Source organism: Bactrocera latifrons, unplaced genomic scaffold, assembly GCF_001853355.1.
Source record: "Bactrocera latifrons isolate USDA-ARS-PBARC rearing strain unplaced genomic scaffold, ASM185335v1 scaffold_31, whole genome shotgun sequence".
Classification (NCBI taxonomy): domain Eukaryota; kingdom Metazoa; phylum Arthropoda; class Insecta; order Diptera; family Tephritidae; genus Bactrocera; species Bactrocera latifrons.
This window is the reverse complement of record NW_017536741.1, coordinates 1,173,426-1,192,545: the sequence shown is the minus strand read 5'-3', so window position 1 is coordinate 1,192,545 and position 19,120 is coordinate 1,173,426. Positions and strand designations below refer to the sequence as shown.

The window sequence follows — 19,120 nt, the reverse complement described above, 5'->3', positions numbered from 1 at the left end:
CATACCCCATATTAGTATCATACACTGCATTCCCTAGAGAGCAGCTCATATATCATATCTCGGGTTCTTCAACGCTGCATTATATTCTGCTCTGCTCCTTCACAATCATAACCTTGTTCTTGTAGTGATATTATGGAGATTAGCAAGACACGAAAATGGCCCTGAAACATTCATGCATGAAATGCGATAACAACAATCTAATTTGAATGTTGAGCTCAACAGTATAGGCATCGATATTGTTGACTCTAACAACAGTGTCAAAACTGCTGTGATGGGCCACAGCATGTCTCATGCGTTCTTCTTTGCTGTCGATGGCTTGCAAATACGATTTACACTTGCTTTCATGGTTCTATTGACTATGAAATGGAATACCTCAAGCACTTATTTGATAATAGATATATTTACACGAAGGACGCGCAGAATATTTGTGTAAATAATATGTGGTGATGCTTAAGTTTATGTCAATATGTATGCATAAATGCCTTATGGCTTATTTTATTATGCCAAACAACTCACAGAACCAGACAACCCCGTCTTCATTGTGCAATTCCAAACGCACAGACGCAGAAAATACCCGCAATTGGCGGTGAATTTATTTATCCATTGGCCTTTGTTATGATTTGGCTAATTTCATTATGGGCCAAACTAACGCATGGCGACAAGCCAGCTAAGTCAGTCAACACCCGCCACCTTCGACTCGCTTTCAACGCTATCACTCGTGAGATGTGTGACAATTTGTCGATGATGTGTGTGTGTAATGGATCCAGCCGTCGCCTTAGTTATCCGGCCAAAGCAGCTGTGATGCGAAAAATTGCCAGTATTGGCAGTTTTGAAACATGGAATTGGCACACAGACCACTTGGCACTTGGCTGCTGGTTGACAGCGCAGACATGCATTATGTATGTGCGTGGGCGTGTGATATTAAAAGCTTTTTCGACACTTATAAATATGTGCTCAACATACGTGTGTGAGCCGGCGTGTGTGTGTTTATTGTGCATAAATTTCATTTTCGATATTTACACGAGCATGAGCGCACTCTGGAGTATTTATGTAATAAGCATTCAGTGGAGATTACTTGTAATCATATTTGAGCGCTTATTCAAGCGTGAACCTAGCCGGAAATTGGTTGCGTATTCGTAGCCAATTAAATTCTAAGCGAACAGCCGTTCTTTGTTTGGCGCCCATTGGAGATTCCAAGTGTAGTCAGGTTCTTCTCTATCTAGTTTTTCCAACGAAGTGGAGATCTTCCTCTTTCTCTGCTTCTCCCGGTGGGTACTGTGTCTAAAACTCTCAGAACTGCAGGGTTTTCATCCATTCGGGCGACATGATTCATAAATTTTCCTTGATCTCGAAAACTCGTAACACCGATTCATCACATGTTGTCATCGTCCAAGTCTCTGCACCATATGGCAGTATGGCGGTGATAAGTGACTTGTAGAATTTGGGGTTTGTGCGTCGAGAGAGGACAATATTTCTCAATTGCCTACTCAGTCCGCAGTAGCATCTTTGGGCAACAGTTATTCTGCATTGTATTTCGAGGCTGACGTTTTTATCGATTTTAATGCTGGTTGCAAGATAGACGAAATTATCAACGACTTCGAATGTGACGACTGTTTGTTTGATGATAGGAGATATTTGGTTTTTCTCTCGTTCACTAACGCTATGCTAACTAAAAAAATAAATTAAGCCAATTGAATAAAAAAAATTGTATCTATAACATTTCCTAGCGACAACTAAATTTGCGCCCACACACACACACATAAATAAACATCAAGCATCTCGGGAATGCATTGCGGCCTTGTGTCAATCAGAGCCGTCACTGGCCGCCTGAATGTGCGCAGATAAAACGGCAAGCACATTATTTATTGCGGCATCTTTCCGCTGCTGTGCCTCTATCCGCCTAGTGCTGTCCCCGACGGCGTGCCCTGCTTTTAGCCACACACTTCACCAATTTCTATTATATAAGTATGTGTAGGTGTGTGTTGGCTGTGGGTGTAACGAGCTTTTGCGATTACAATTGAGCTGCGGCTAAACGCGCCACACACTGCACATGTTTGCGAATCTTGTGGCGTGGCTATGTATAGTTAATTTCCTTTTTATTGGCAACTGGGAATACAACGCTGACTGGCTTAGCGAGCGCTCGTTTTTGTTTATTCAGCTGTGTAGCAACTAATTTGAGTTAATATGGCCTGTGGCATGTGGCATGTGGTTCGCTGTTGGACAGAGGTTAGTGGTTGGGACCGCAGCGCGAACTTTGTTCAATAAGTGCGTTGTTGGTTTTATTTATTTATTTATATATTTGCTTTTCAATTGACTTACCAGGTTTTCCCATTAGCTTTTGACCCTGCTGCTGCTTCCTTTTTTTGCTGAGTAATTTTTTTACACTTATTTTTTTGTTGCGCTGTTCATGAATACACAAGCACAACAAGTTTTCTATTCATTTATTCATTTTGCGCACCTTTTCTGATTTATCGCTGCTTTTTATGTTGCCTAGTTTATACGCGCTTCTTTGTTTTGGCTGCTCCCCATCGCCACTTAATGTGAAATTAAGTTCGCTTAATGACTTGTGCGAAATCTCTGCGCAGTAATGTTAGACAAATAAAAAAGGCAAATCAAATCAAGATTACATGAAAGAGGCAATCTAGATAAAAAACGAATTAGCTGGCGAAAAAGTTGCTAAAATAAAAGCAAAACGCACACTCGCTTGTGCACTCGTTGCTGGCACGAATTCTCCAGCGGCAACGAGGCAATTTTCAGTTGCTTTCATTTCTGCTGATTTCTGACGCATGCATTTTAATGTGACCTTTTCGTCGCCAAAGTTGCTGAATGGCAAATCTGCTCATTTGAATATCTTCAAACACATTGGATGTTGCTTCAATTAATTTATGTAATCTCTGCAACATGCAATTAACACACTTTTGCTGTGTCTCAAAGCCTAGACTAAGTAGATTTGTAAACAAATATGTATCGGCTGAAAGCCATCCTGTGAGTCAAATTTTGTTAGTTCGCTGGTTTATCAGCAGAAAGTCTTTTCTAACGGAATACAATCACATAGTCTAGCTAATTAACAGATCCATTTCTTGATATGTTTCAGACATCGCGCTGCTGGCATCATGCAGCGTTAGGATAAGGATCCTTTAACGTTGCGAATTCAGGAATTGATGGTTTAATATTCAGTTTTGAAAAAATTATGTAAGGACAAAATATGCGACTTTCAACCAGCCACAGAGAATGTTGGTGTATAAAAAGGATTGAAATTGGTTGGCTTTTGAAATATTTTAGAGGAGTTTTAAGAGTCTTTGAGAAAATTATATACTCAGCATAGATATCAAGCAGATACAATATAGTATACAAGCGGCTTTTAGGAGAGAAGAAGCATATAACATGGTTTTCAATAGGAACGCTACATCAGTAGATCGATAGAGATAGCAAATGACGCCACATCTTTCCTGCTCCTTTGACATTTCCCTTATTAAGATTTGCCATTTCATCAGGGTGAGATATACGATCCAACAACGAGTAGAAATTATTAAAATTTACTAGTGGTTCTAGTTTTCAAGAGCGCTACGTCGAAGTTAGGGCCGTCATAATCGTCCTGTCAGACCAATCATTGAGCGTCTAGTGAAAAAGATTGAATTCACATACAGTAGAAAATGTTCCCGTGGCAGGGAGGCAAAAAAGTTTCTGTAGAGTAGAGAATATTGCTGCCGCTAGCGCTTTAATTGAGGAAGACACAAATCAGTCTCTCACACGTCGTTATCAAGCGTTGGGCATCTCAGTGACGTCATTGTGGCAAATTTTGCGAAAAGAACTTGGTCTACATACTTTCCCAAGATCGAACTGACGCAAGAACTGAAGACGCTTGACCACCAGAATCGTCGTATGATACGGATTTTCATCGATTATTCTCTTTCTGGCTGAATGGCTTCGTACTCCATGAGCCACCGTTGCTTCCTGAAAAAATTACGGTTTGATGCGGTTTACATGTCGGCGGCGTCATTGGACCGTACTTTTTCCTACATGCTCAAGACCGGTACTTTACTCTGAATGGCAATCGCTACCGCTCCATGATAACCTAATAATTGGATGATATCAACTACATCAAGCTTATGGTCTGCGCCAACGAGCCAGCGACAATGAACATCATATAAATATCGAACGTGAAATTGCAGCAGTAACGGGCTATGCTTGAACACCGTCGAAAATTGGGTTCAGCGCCTAGACTTTTGCAAAAGCAATTCCACACATTATGCCAACGAATATACTTTCACAGGAATAAAGAAGTTCGTTGCTATCCCAAACAGTTGCTTTATTAAAAAAAAAATTAACCTTAGCAGCGCTCTTATTAAAACCCCACTACTATGCCTGCGAGGAAACACTTTAAGTATATAATATATGTATATTCACTGTCCTATATTCATATCAGATATGTTGAGAATAACACAAAATTATTACCAGCGTTTTTCTGAACTTCAAAAAATTACGTTTAAGTGAAAATTGTTGAAATCTTCTTTTTTCGGGGAGAGTTCGTAGAATATGGATAATGACGTGCTTTAAAAAATAATTTAAAAAAACTGGTAAAAAATTTCAAATAAAAACAAATCGGTAAAACTGACAACACGTTTTCACACTCAAACGCCGAGGCGCGCATACATTTATAACTATTTATTCATTAAATTTCAAAAATTTAATGCAATTCCTATTTCGACGAAGGCACACTTTAAGTCTACAACAGGCATGCGTTATAGAGCACAGCACCGTCTGGCCAGCAGCGAGTCTATATGTACATATTTCTAATAAATTTCAACAATGACTCGCAGCAGAGCTGCATATAATGAAAACTGGAATGCCACTTACAAAAATTACAACAAATATTGCAAACAAAAGCTGCCTTTAAGAGCAGTATGAAATGGTCAAGAAATTCTTAGCACAGAAAGCTAACTATGCAGCATATTTATTTTTATTATGACACGACAGTATTGATGCTTTTCTTTGCKTAAACAAATACAAGTGAAATACCTTGGCAGCTATGCCAGACATTTTACTGCTGGCATTTAGTTAAAATCTGCAATGTTTTTACTTGAAATCAACAGAATTTTTGCAAAATACTTTACGGCGTATGCAAGGCATTCACTTTGAATTCACTGTGAAGGTCGCTGTAATGGAATGTAATGGCATAAATACGAACTTAACAGTTTTTGAAAGCGCGCAAGCAGCTAAGAAATGTGGGCAGACATGGCGTATGAGTAACCAGTCGGTAGTCAAGTGCCTGTAGCGGGCAGTTAAATGTCATTTAGTGTGTACTAAGTTCAAACAATAAAAAACATTCTTAAGCAGACGCACACGCATGCGTAGACATATGCTCACACTATCACTAGCGTGGGCTGCCTGGCTTGCGGTATGCCAAATTGGTTTTCAAGCGTCTGGGAGCAGCTTTAATTGCATTTGCGGTTACACGCAAACAATTTATGTGCGGCAACTACATATAAACGCTTTTCGGGTATGCACTTAATGGAAAAATAGGCACTTTAGCCATATGAAGCTTTAAACAATGTGAATACAACGGGGAGAAAAAATTAAATTGCTAAATATTGTACAAAAGGACTGCACGAGTTGACAGCAGTTCAGCACTGTTGCTCTTGTGCATAAATATATGTATAAAAATTTATTTTTTCTTAAGATTTTGTTTGTTTGTTTCAATACATGCCTTCGATGTACAAATACTGAACGCATAACTTCAAAAAATTTATAAAATTGGTTATTACAAAAATAAAAAATAAAATATTCTGTGATAATGTATTTTCTTTAATAAATTCTGTACATTAAGAGCTACGCTTTAAATGTAGAATACTCACAATTTATTTTCATTTCGCTTGACTTATTCCAGGTTCCATTAGCAATATTGACGATGCCGAGTACCACTGCAACAAGACGCAGGTGCGGAAGGTAATTTCCGGCGTAGTTGGCGCTGCCTCTTCCGTAACATCCATACAAGTGGCGAACTTGCTGCGGCTCTTTCGTATACCACAGGTAAGCTGCGGGAAAAGGAAACAAAAAGAAGAAAAAACGTTAACTTCGGCTCCACCGAAGCGAATATACCCTTCGCAGGTGCATTTCTTTTAGTAACTATGTGTTCAGTTTATATGGTAGCTCTAGTAATGCGATCTGTAAAATATTTTCGGAGATTATATTATTGCCTTCAGCAGTAGTCCATGTCGAATTTCGTGAAGATACCACGTCAAATGTGAAAGTTTTCCATACAAGCTCTTGATACCGATCGTTCAGTTTATATGTCAGCTATGTGTTATAGTGGTCCGATAACGGTAGTTCCGAGAATTGAGCAGCTTCTTAAAGAGAAAATGACGTTTGCAAACTTTCAAAACGATATCTTAAAAACTGAGGGACTGATTCGTATATATACATACAGACGGACGGACAGACGGACATGACTAAATCGACTCAGCTCAACATACTGATCATTTATATATATACTTTATAGGGTCTCCGACGCTTCCTTCTGGGTGTTACAAACTTCATGACAATCTTAAAATACCCTGTTCAGGGTATAAAAAAATGATTTATGAAAGTGAAATGAACGGCAAGATTCTTAACGGTTCAAATGCGGCTTTAATATTGAATAAATCAATAAGATGTTATACACAGAAACGGTTACGCATAAGGTTTAAATTCAATTTAATATTCTATGAACACCTAAACGAATATAAGTTGATTTCAATATATTCAGTCTCCCTTACTTTTCTAGGGTACAAATTCATATTCGAAGCGAATAAATTTCAATAACGCTAAATATATGATGAATAACGAGTAGTCGCCGCTATAATGCGAAAATCAAGAAAATATATTTAATATAAGAGCGCATAAAATATAGTTTTACGATATATTATCGCTCCTCTGCAGCTTAAATTTAAACACCTTCATGTCGCACACACTAAATGCAACGCTTTTAAAGATATGAAAGTATCCAATATGCTTGCCGTGAAAATACAGTTTCATTGCGCTTGGAACCACACTTTCACACCAATCAACAGCGCGCACTTCAATGCTTTTATTGCCAGTAAGTTTGCATGGGTCACTCATACGCCATGTCGCCATGTTATCATGCAGTAAAATATCCGCTCAAAGCCAAGTTATATGCTATCTCGCTCACTGCATGCCATGCGCCAGCGTCAGCATAAACGGAGAATAATAAAACTGTGAGCTTATCGTTTACACTCAACAAATAACAAAAACGCATGTTGGTGGCATAAAGCGCAAACATTTATTTTGTGTTTTATGTGCGCACACATATGAGCTTGTAGTTTAACAGTTTGTTAATGCTTTGGGCAAAAGTTAGCTATGATTAACCTTGCAATACTTGGAGTTCACCGCCGGTTGCTAGTCAGCAGCGTGTGATTGGAGAACTCTCCTCTCTTAGTGTTTATTGCTTTAACTAACGGCACACGTATTGGCTAAGTAAGCATTGTTTCAAGCGTTGAAAAAGTTCTTCAGAAATGCAGCAACATAACATTGTTGCTCAACAATGACTTACAAGCTAGTTGCAAGCACGTTTCAAACTTGGCTTGCTGCACACTCTCAGTCATGCTTTCCATTTGACTTTTTACCTTTCCCACCAATTTAATTATTTTACCAAATTTTGAGATGTGTGTGCGTAGAAAACATTCAGTATATATATATGTTCAATGTTAATTTTTAACTGGTCAAACCATAGCCATGATTCGGCGGACAGGGCGTATACGTAATATGATAGCTTTTGAGCCACAGGCAGAACGTTCAATGCTACTAACATCTTTCACTAAAAGAAAAAAAAATGAAGTTTCGCCAACGATGTAGATACAAAAATAAAAAATTACTAAAAAAAAAATTATAAAAAACTATTAAAAAAAATTAAATTTTATAAAAAAAAATTAAAAAAAAAATAATTTAAAAAAATTTGTTTTATAATAAAATATTAATTCTGTTTTTTTTTATACATTTTTTATTTTAATTTTCGTTCTTTATAATTTTTTTTTCTTTTTATATTTTCATGCCTCCATAAGTAAGTTATGCTTTTTGCTATAACATAATACCATAATAGTAAAACTGTTATAATTTGTCTTATAGCCTTAGGTCAAGCGCCTTGCTACCAAATGCCTCAGAAGTTACTCTCTTTACCGACACGCTGCTTTTCCAGTCAGCATTTATATGCCGTTATCACAACGCGTGCGTGCCTTTTGCCCCGTTTCATTAACTTGAAAGCACTTACTTGTTCAATGCACTCGGCACAATGCTCGCTGCATAAGAACTGTGCGCTATAAAGTTTAAACTTAATAGCAGCGATTAAAATAACAGCATTTACTTGCATATTTACTGCCTGAACCGCAGTTGAACGGCATCTTTGTCACATAACTGCCTGCTTTGAGTTGTTTACTTTTCATTTGCAAACTATAGAGTTTGTGAAGGAAGTAAATATGCGCAAAAAAGAAGTGGCCACAAACCTTCTTTCGGAGAGTATTAAAAAAATTTAGTTCAGACAGCGAATATTAATTTCTATGATTATCTTTCGAACAACAATTTTCTTCTTCTCACAGAAAAAGCGAAAATTCCTTATGTATACGGCAGCACACTCATTGCCACAACGATATAGCCATTAAGTGCGCCCACTTCATTAACGATCATCGACGGTTTCCAGATCAACCCTTTGTTATTATAGCTTGTGCGTTTGAATGTGTGGTTGCTATGAATGTCTTCAATATATATATTTATGCATTAAATGCCTTGCATTTCAATAATAAGCTTTAATTATGACTCAATCGAAAGCCTCGGGGCGCGCGCGAATGACAGCGTAATAGGAAAAAGCAAAAGTTTTGACATAAAATCAATGAATGCGCAGCGCATTAAAAGCACACAAACAAAGGAAAGAGTTGTGCATACAAAAAGCTAATAACCTAATAAATAACTGAATCAACATTTACACAGCGCGAGTTAATATTGAGTGGTCTTATATACACAATTCATATTCATAACATTTGCGCTGAGTGCACCTATTCAGGAGGGTGGTACCAGTGGGTCAGAGTAATATAAATATCAATTATTTCTAGACAACGCATTTAAATTCATCACCAATAAAATAAAGAGTTTAGAGACACAAGAAAAAAAGCTTTTTGCCTAAAAGTATGCTTCAATCATAATAAAATCACAAAGCAGCGGACGGAGGACTGGGAAAATTTCATAAAATTGCTAATCTCTCTCTGAAAAGGCACCAGAAAATTCGTAAGTGACTAACAGTATACGTTGACTTGCTCGTGTTCTGGTCCTGCCTGCCCTTCTTGGCCAAATGACTGATATTTATTTTGCATAAAGAAATACATCAAAATTCTAATTTCATTCAAAATCCCCAATTCTTCCAGGTTTCGTTCTTCTCCACCAGCCCGGAACTGAGCAACAAGCAGCGCTTCGAATATTTCTCGCGCACGATACCCTCCGATCACTACCAGGTCAAGGCAATGGTGGAGATTGTCAAGCGCATGGGCTGGAGTTACGTCTCAATCATATACGAAGAGAGCAATTACGGCATAAAAGTAAGTAAGAAATGTATACTCCACAAAAATATGAAAATCGCGTTTATCCAAATGCTATTGGCAATGTCAAAAGTTTTAATTAAGACTTGTCACTTGCCGCGGCTCAAGTCACAAACCGTTTTCGATTGCTACTAATTTCCGCGTAGAAATGCTTTTTAGCTTTGACACTTGGTTATTAGAACTTCATTAAATTGCATTGTCAGTGTTTCTCTGCGCTCGCTCTGCAGTCATGCCAAATGCGCTCACAAGCGCTGGCTGCTAAAATTCCGCAATTTTGAATGCCTGCGAAATTCAGAAAACATTTCAAATGCCACTGTATTAATTAATTTCGTGACATTTCCGCTTAACACTTGCGATTCCTAGCAAGCTCTTCTGCACACCATTCAAGCGCCGCTCGCAGAGTCAATGTAATATAATGGCTTTCCTGCTGAGTGTGTTGACGTAACGGCAATTGCTCCTTGCGCTTGCTTTCACCACCTCACTCTTACTTCTTCTCTTACTCTACTTCCAAATCAAACAGTTTAAATGGCTCCGCAACAGCCAGCGGCAAATTATAATGAGTACTTCGCCACGTTGCAAGCACCTCCCACCGTATTTTGCATGAATCCGCTTAATGAGATGGGCTAAAAGTGGCAAAAGGATTAAATGCAGCTGCAAGCGGTTGACAATGCAACAAGCAGTTGCTCAATTCGAGTGCATTTTTAGAAAATATTTCTTCAGTGGCACTTGATTGCTGATTGAAAAGCAATGCGTTTAAGTGTTTCCTTTTAATTTATATCCTCATATACTTTTCCCTTCTCTTCTATTCATTTTACGCAGGCCTTTGAGGAGCTGGAAGAGCTGCTGGCGCGTCACAACATCTGCATCGCTGTCAAGGAGAAGCTCGTCAAGGACTCCGGCGTCGCCGAGGAGATCGCCTACGATAATATTGTGCAAAAGTTGCTCACAAAGCCACGTGCTAGAGGTGAGTAAAGTGCAGCAGCCCTAACCAAAAGCCACCAGCATAAGCTCGACAAACATATTTGATAACTTTACAGTTTCGTAGTTATGAGCAACTTAGCAGACGTGCCCACAAAAAATTGCGCGTAAAAGAAAAAAAAAAACAAGAGAATTTATAAAAGTGCAGTACGTGATAGCCCTTACTCAGTGTAGTATTATTTCCACTTTTCGTTTTTTCCACCTTTGCTAAGCACTACTTAGCTGTCAAAAGGAAGTGCGATAACAAAGACGGAAGTCACGAAACATTTAAGCTCTAAGTAATGTGTACGTAACATTAAACTGCCATCCTTCATGCTGCATGCATCACGTATGGCGGTTTGAAACTATTTTCGCGACCACAATGGAGATTTAATGCAAAAGCTAGACCACATGTGCATGCAAATCGAAAAACTATTTGGGCGGATTAGATGAATTTTACTAAACTTCACGAAAAAGAAGTTTTGCTCACACAAAAGTTTATGAGCAGAAAATTAATAAAGTATAAGATGTGAAAAGTATGATCCGAAGGGAAATAAAATTGCTTTTCAAGCAAAAATGTGAAATCAGTACAGAGAAATATACATTAGAGCCGATTGATTTATTGGTAGCCAAAACAACCGGAAAATGGTATAAGCGGATGCATATGTCCCACGGATCATTCTGAACAACTTTTCCTAAGAGAATATAGGTCCAAAGCCAGTTTGAAGCCAGCAATTTTTAAGACGAAATTTTCTAGGGATCATGAAATATTGTTCGCCAGTCCTCGAGATATCCGAATGAAATTTAATATGTGGGTGTGTGTTGATATTAAATTGTTATATATATATAAATATATATATACTTGTCGAAATCGGCTAAATCGAACAATTAAAACACTTATCTCCCCTAAAATCGATTATTCACATTCTTTAGTCTCTTAGAAAAAATTGTTCTCAATGATCCGTAGAACATTGTACGCATACACGATTTTATAAGAAAAAATCGACCCGCTCTGATCTTTGTCCCCGATAGACTCCTAAACTTCTGAACCGATTTTAGTAAAATTTAGCACATTTTGTCCAGTTCGAAGCAACTTGGAAGATAGGATAGTGAAAACAATCCATAAATAAAAAATGTAGCAAAAGCTCTATTAAATGGACGTTCTATTAAGCGGTCATATCCGTTAATATTGTACGGTCTTAACTGTACAGAAAGACTGACAACAAGACAGATTCAAATTTAGACCTCATGTACAATGCTTTACATTCTTTTACCAATAAAAACGGTTTCGCCTTTATTTGTAAATGAAATAAATCTTCACTGTATTAAATAATTTAGTACATGAGTAATAGTATAACACGTATACCGCAGCAACGCGTGGCCGGATTCACTAGTATATACATATATGGCTAAAATATACCTGACTCGTTAGAACATACAAGTATTTAGTACTTCTCGAGACCAGCGGACTGATACACAATCTTTGCCACAAAACACACTTCTTCGCCGAATTAGAAATTCCTCAAAACTTTAAAAACACTACTTAATTACTAAGTAGCCACTTACGCAGGTTTGCATACATGTGATCAGCGCAAATACTCATCCCGCCACTTAATATTAGCTACCGCTGAAACACTTTACTTGCAAAAGAAAGTGTAATAAATATTAAAAATTTCCCACATTCCGTCGCGCCGAATTACACCGCTATGCCGCGGGCGAGCACCACACTCAGAGTTTCATCAAATATTCAGCACTCGCTCGCCACCTCCACGCAAAATTAAATGTTTGCGAAAATTTCTTCCACCAAATTAACTTATAAACTTCGTGGAACACAGACGGAAAGCACGCCCCGCCTGTGGCGCTGCAGGCCGCCAACAGAGCGCCAAATGCCTGCTGTATATAAAGTCCAGTGCGGTTTGCGGGGTTTGAGCTAAGCCCGTCCAGCTCAACAAAGCTGCGCTGCTCATATGGCACATTCCTATTGCCCACTTTCCCATGAACTCAGTCACTCACTCAGCTATTCAGTCAACCGTTAATTTATTTGATTTACGCGCCGATTTGCAGCGTGGCTTGTAAAAGTTTGCGAAGGCTGTTGCTAACCGCCAGCTGTTGGCAACTACAACGCAGGCAGCTAACAAGATAAAAGATTAATTTAAATTTTATGAAAACTTGCAGCTGCTTGTTGGCTAAAATAGAACAACGAACGAGCGCAACACGAAGTGACAAACAGTAGTTCTATTTTGGAGTAGTGAGTAGTTGACGGTGGGTGTAGCTGAACATGATATTGCAAGACAACAGTTAATTAATTTGTGAATTTGGTTTTGAAATTCAAAACACACAAAAATAAAATTTATTGAAGAAGTAATATAAATGTATTGTTACTGCGATAACTTAGAAAAATTTGCTCTTTTGGCTTTGTGCAATGTTTATTAGCTTTTAGCAGATGGAAAGCTAAGCAGGCTCTACATCTTCCAATGCGCTTTATTCCTCGTTGAGCCGTTTTTGTATCGAAAGCGGAGCAGTTTCGAAAAGTCATCTGCAAATGCTCGTTCATAGTTACTGTAACTGCTTTGAAGCACCGATTCGAACTTACCTAATAGCTTCTGCCTTAGCACAAATTCACGATGTGATGATTTGATATCTCTTTGATTATATTTAAGGGTAGTTTCTTGTCACTTCTGGCGGAGTGGAAGAGTTCACGAGCTCATCGGGAAGTAAATAGGCGAATCCCGCATGATGGCGTCTTTTCCCCTTAACTCTAGTTCCAAGTAATGATTAATTTTTTGAAAGAACTTAAAGAATGAGGTCCGTTACGCAGATGATGATTTTTTTTAATCCAAATAAAACTGAGCTAGTTTTATTTATTAGGAGAATATACTCTTCCCTCATTGGGAAACTCTAAGCTTTAACCGGTGGACAGGGGTCTTATCCTTGATAGAAAGCTCTTATGGAAGCCAAACAGCTGGGAGTTTGTGAGGAAGGCATCTGTCGTCTTATAGTGTTGTAGGAGAGCAATAAGCAAGATTTAGGCTTTCTCACCAAAAGTGTTTCTCTGGCCCTATGAAATCGTAGTTATGACGTCAGAGTTTGGTGAAAGGCGCTTAGAAAAACCAAATTTGCTAAGTAGTTGGAACGTGTTTAAAGAGTGGCCCTTATCGCCACACAATGCCATTCGCTTTGGAGACTTGTGGGCGGCGCAAAGCCGTTGGAACACCACTGCTCTAAGCGGAGGTGAGCTCTTTCACGGATGGATCAAGGTTAAAGGGGAGAGTTGGTGGTAGAGTCTTCAATTGGAGCTCTCCATCAGATGGCTGCCATCAAAGCAGCAGTAGATATATTGCTTTGAAGTGCAGCTCACTTCAGAGTGGTCTGCATGCACTCCGACAACCGAGTGGCTATAATGGCTTTAAGCTCCGTGACCGTGCGCCCAAAACTAGTCAAGGAGTCCATGACCTCATTAGCACCAACTTCAAGATTCATCAATATTAGACTCTTATGGGTACTCGGTTACACCGAGGCGCTGGTCATTTACCAGAACTGCGAGATACTTCTGACCCAAAGTGAACCATGTGAGGTTATACGAACTACTGGCTCTTATTAAGGTCTATTTGGCTGCAATTGTAGTTATTCTGACCGGATACTGTCCAACATATTTTCATGCGGTGCGGCTAAATATTTTGTCGGGCGCTCCCTGCCAAAGCTATTTGGAGGAAAACGACGGGAATCATCTTATCACTTCCTTCTCCATTGCCCTGCTTTTGTCAGACTGAAGTTGAAATATCTGCAAAGGCGCTGCCTTAATAAATTTATTGTAAGTACAAAATTCTTGGTGGAGTTTTAAGAGTTTATTGGTAACACAAAGGAAAACAAGAAAAATATGTGTTCAAATGAAATTCATCGATTTTGGATCAATCCTACGAGCTAACCTAACTAAACCTAGCGAAATTCAACACTGCAAACAATTTTATATAGATATACAAAACTACTTTTTCGACTATCCAATATTATGTCAAATAAAACAGTAAAAGTGTTTTAAATAAGTTGTAAACCTAATGGACAATCGCGCTAAAATCACAGCTCAGCTTTTCACTTTAAAATAAAATGCTACTCGTGTGTTATATAATTGGATTCATTAACCCCATTATTGTCACATGTCCGCTGAGAATTTGATAAATCCAAAATTCAAAAATGCCATTAAAACAATGCGTTGCACATTTAACCGCTCAAGGCGAGTACAAATGGTGAGGGGCGGTGAAACACTTTCGGAAACTAACTTTGAGCGCAAAAGGCTTACAATATCAAAATGTTGGCTGACCAACCACACACACAAACACACTGAAAAGCCACAATTTAGTAAAACAGAAGTAAACTACAACAAATCGCATAAAAAAGTCACATGCACACGCACACATGTGTAGTTGGTTAGAGAGAATGTCTGCGTTTGATTTATGACATTAAATATTAAGATAGCAAAGGCGCATGACCACACTTGGGGCAGAAGGAGGGGCATACAGAGAACGAAACTTGTGGTCGCTGGGGATTTGAAGAGGCAAATTGTAGATATCAAAACAAATATATCTCTGGCTAAAAATTCATTATTTCTATTTTAAGTTATAATACGTACATGCTTTTGATTGAAGAAGAAGCATAAGCATGCTCTTCGCTGTAAAGTGTTAGAAATGACTTTGTTGTGTTGAGATTTTTTAAAGTCGAGTACTTTTCGCACTTGATCTTTGCACAATAAATCAACAGCTTTTCTTATTTGACTTATGCAGGATTTCTGAAGGTTAACGCAAAATGATTAATGATTGAGGACTTCAAAGTGCCTAAGAATTTTGTAACATGTGGTTCTTTTGCGATTTTTAAAGCCTTTTCTGCTGTCAGCTGCTTTTGCCACGCATTACATACAGTTGAAGTTAAATAAAAATTCCTGCAACCATAGATTAATATAAATTTCTCATCTTATGAGCAATAAAAATTGCCCCAACTATTCAATGCTTCTCATTTGCTATGTCTCACCTTCTTTGCTGTCGCAATCGTGCATACCATTATCAAATTGTCTACCTTTCTGCGAGCACCTTTCGCTAAGGCCCCACACCACACATTTCCATATTGTATGAATGAAACTACATTTCATACATTTTCTCCTCTTTTCAATCGCCGCTGCGCGCCACTCAGCCGTTCCATTCTAAAGTGCAAAATGCAAAGAAGTAGCGAAACCAATAGAGACGCCAGAGAAAACGAAAAGTGTCGTTTATTGCCTTTATTGTCGTTAAGATATCTGACAACCATTGACTATGTCAAATTGCACGTTCAAGTGACAATGCGAATGAGTTGCTTTGAAAAATGGCTGAATAAATGGCTATAGCTAAGAAAAAGCTCAAAATGGAAGCAAATTCAAAGTGCAACGAGGCGGCAATAACAGATAATCGGTATGGTAAAGCAACAAAAGTTGCATAGAGAATGAGTTGTAGACGAAAAAGAGTTAAGATAGTTTGACTAAGTTTCTTCAAGAGTGAGTTTTCAGTATGTTCAGTTACGAACCCCTGCACAAAAATTTGAAGCCATCGTACCGCATACTCATCATCAAAAGGCTTCCTGTGAAATATTTTTGCCATAGTTTAGCATAATTAGAGACTCTTTTTAATTAAACATAATTTAGTTGATTAAAAATATTTCAGAAAAAATTCATCAGCGCCTATGAACATTAAATTTATTATCGTTCCAAAAAATTCTTGAAACTAGGAAGCAATGAAAAATGGGTTCTAGAGCGATATTTTGACAATCATAGTTGATGTTACATGGCTAAGAGCATATGCAGAGGCACATAAATTTTATTAATGGATATTACAATTCCATTTACCTTCATATAGAGGCACGCACCAGCACATATACACACAAAAGTGCAAAAGTTATTATGCTTCGTTTTTCTCATGTCTACGAATTTTTCATTGCTTCCTACTTGCTGTCAACCCCACACATAACTGTAACGCTTTGCTTTTATCCAACTGATGTAGATTTATGGGCAAAATTAACCTTTTCACTTGCTGCTTTTACCGCTTTTGTTGCTGAAGTAGGTTTCAGTGTTTTCATTTGATATTTTCCATCAAGTCAATTCTTCTTAGAATAGTAACTACTTTCGTAGGACGCATGGGTTCTAGAGCGAACATTTCGACTGCTCGGCTTGGGTAGAAAAGGTAAAGGCTCAATTAAGACGCATTGGGGCGTAGCATTGATAATAATTACAATACCCTTCACACTGTGTATGCATACCAAACGCATAAATATGTGTGTGTGTGTGTTTGTGAGCAGGAAAAATGTATCAGCTTCACATAAGCTGCCGTTGGGGTTGCTAAAATAAATAGTGTTTTCTCCATAGTAGAGCAAAGCCAACGATAAAATAAAATTTATACAACATCCATTTTGAAAATAGGAGTGACTGTGCATGTTTTCGCAGAGTTGGCGCTTAGGGAAAGTTAATATTGGAACGATTGTAAGAAAAATGCTGATAAATGCCGCTTTTAGTTACCTTTAATGCAAATTTCCTTGACTTCTTGCGCGGCAACGGCATTTGAAGCATTTTCTTCGACATACCTTTCGCGCAATGCTGCAAAGGTGTGTGTGTGCTCCCCTCTTTGTTTAGCCGTGTTTTAGCTTTACTCACTTGCGTTGACTCAAAGTGCCAGAAAGTAGGTCATATTATGTACCAAGCGTCTTTGATAGCCATCAAGCCCATATGTCACACAATTTTCTTGAGCCATCAACACTTTTTTCCGAAGCATACACACGAACAAGCGAAGCGTAACAATCACACGTCTAACCTACTTTCCGAGCAGCGCGCAGTTGCAAAGGCAGGAAAGTGTGGCAGGCGCCACATTCAACCACGCAGTGTGCTGCATATACTTCTTGGCATTCTTCGAATTTCGCCCCGAAAATGACTTTGCAATTTTTCCAAATGTAATGCTTCGCGGCGCCTCTGTCTAAAGTCGAAATATCGCAATTTTTACTTAATTTTTTCACCCTTGCAACATTTCAGTGCTCCGTGTGTGCCTCTGTACATTCATTTAAACATTTACAACAACACAGCAACAAGCCGCCTGCGGAAATTGTGTTGGCCAGCTAAGCCATGTGTTCGCAACTAACCATATATCCCACTTCTATGCAGAACTATGGCAGAAATGGAGCGAAAATTAGTTGCCACAAAAAGTTGCTCGCTTTTGGGCTGCCACTGTGTTTTTTGTTAGAGCCAAACAGGCGGTTTAATGATAAAAAAAGCTCTACAATTCCATTATTTTTTCCTTCAAGCAGGAACAAAGTGCGTGCGGCGGCGTTGTGGTGAATTTGTTTTTCGAACATGTTTAAACCTTAAATTTGCCACGCCAGATATTTGTGGCAACATTGTTATTGCTTTTTGGTGAAACCTATATCTTTGCTACGTTAAAACCTTTTCTCGTTTGAACTGGTGTATAGTTGGCAATTTTAATCCAATAGAGACCCACGTGTACACTTAAAGTTTGGAGAAACTCGCGCGGGTTATTCCTATGCCTTTTTTTTTACTGATGAACCGATTAAAGAAGTATATCCGAAGTTGTCAGATGAGGGGGTTGATAGGGCATGCAAATAGATGACCAGTGTCATACGGAGACTCATTGCACGCATGACATATATTGGATACGTCGGGGTCTATTCTGGATAAGCAGGAGTTTAACCTGCTACAGTATCAAAAACGAAGCTGCTCAAGGATCACTCTCGTTTCTAGAGGCAACTCGCACTCTTGGTCTGCAATGGGTGGTGGTTTGACTCCGAGTACGCCATTCAGTGGACGGGAGTCTGTGAAGGTGTTGATGACTCCGCTGGAAATGGCGGTCAGTGCTTGACGGAAGCTTGTCGCCGACGTATTTGAGAAATGAGAGGAGTTCATTATGCTCCTTAACTAGGATCCTACGGGCCTCACTATGCAAGTTTTCAATAGAAGACATCAAAAGGCATCGTGCCGTAGTCCAGAGTGCAGTTTTGTGACAGGTCTAAAATTTCCTCGTCTGCGTTTCACTGCATCCAAGCGACCAGTAATAGCTCTTGTCAGAGACAAATTAAGGCAGCTTGTGGGATTTTATACAGATCACTGAATGACAAGATGTCATGTGCATAGATCAGCGTACTCAATGGATGTGTTCAATGGATCAATTTCGTCTTTGCGACCAAAGAGCAGAGACAACAGAGCACATAATCCTGGATTTCCCCAAAATTACAAGAAAAAGGAGTCAGGCAATTGGGCAATTAAATCCGCTGAGAAAACAACAAATTAAATCCATGAGATGGCTTTACTAAGCCTCTTTCGTGTAACTGGATTAAATGTTGTAATAACAGTAGGAAGCAGAACCAGGGTCCCAGCATAATGTTCAAATTTTAATATAATCAAATGATGCTCTGCTTTGTGGAGAGGCATTCAAATTAATTACGAAAGTGCAGACAAAGCGGAAAATTGCTAGTGTAGAGCCTAGAATTCAACTAATCCACTTAAAATAAAAACGTTTACCGCAACTAGAAGCCTATAAGTCCATTTTCAAAAACAAAAGAAAAAAAAC

At 38.6% G+C, this 19,120-nt stretch overlaps 1 protein-coding gene across 3 annotated transcripts in view; it reads left to right on the top strand.

Annotated features, from left to right (window-relative positions):
* LOC108970759 (metabotropic glutamate receptor 2-like) overlaps nt 1-19,120 on the top strand; it is a 117,859-nt gene that overhangs the window by 81,079 nt on the left and 17,660 nt on the right. For all 3 annotated transcript variants that reach the window (XM_018936318.1, XM_018936315.1, XM_018936316.1), the window contains exons 2-4: nt 5,888-6,030; nt 9,408-9,578; nt 10,398-10,542. In XM_018936318.1, the coding sequence (XP_018791863.1) occupies nt 5,888-6,030; nt 9,408-9,578; nt 10,398-10,542 (459 nt within the window). The remainder of the gene's footprint in view (nt 1-5,887; nt 6,031-9,407; nt 9,579-10,397; nt 10,543-19,120) is intronic.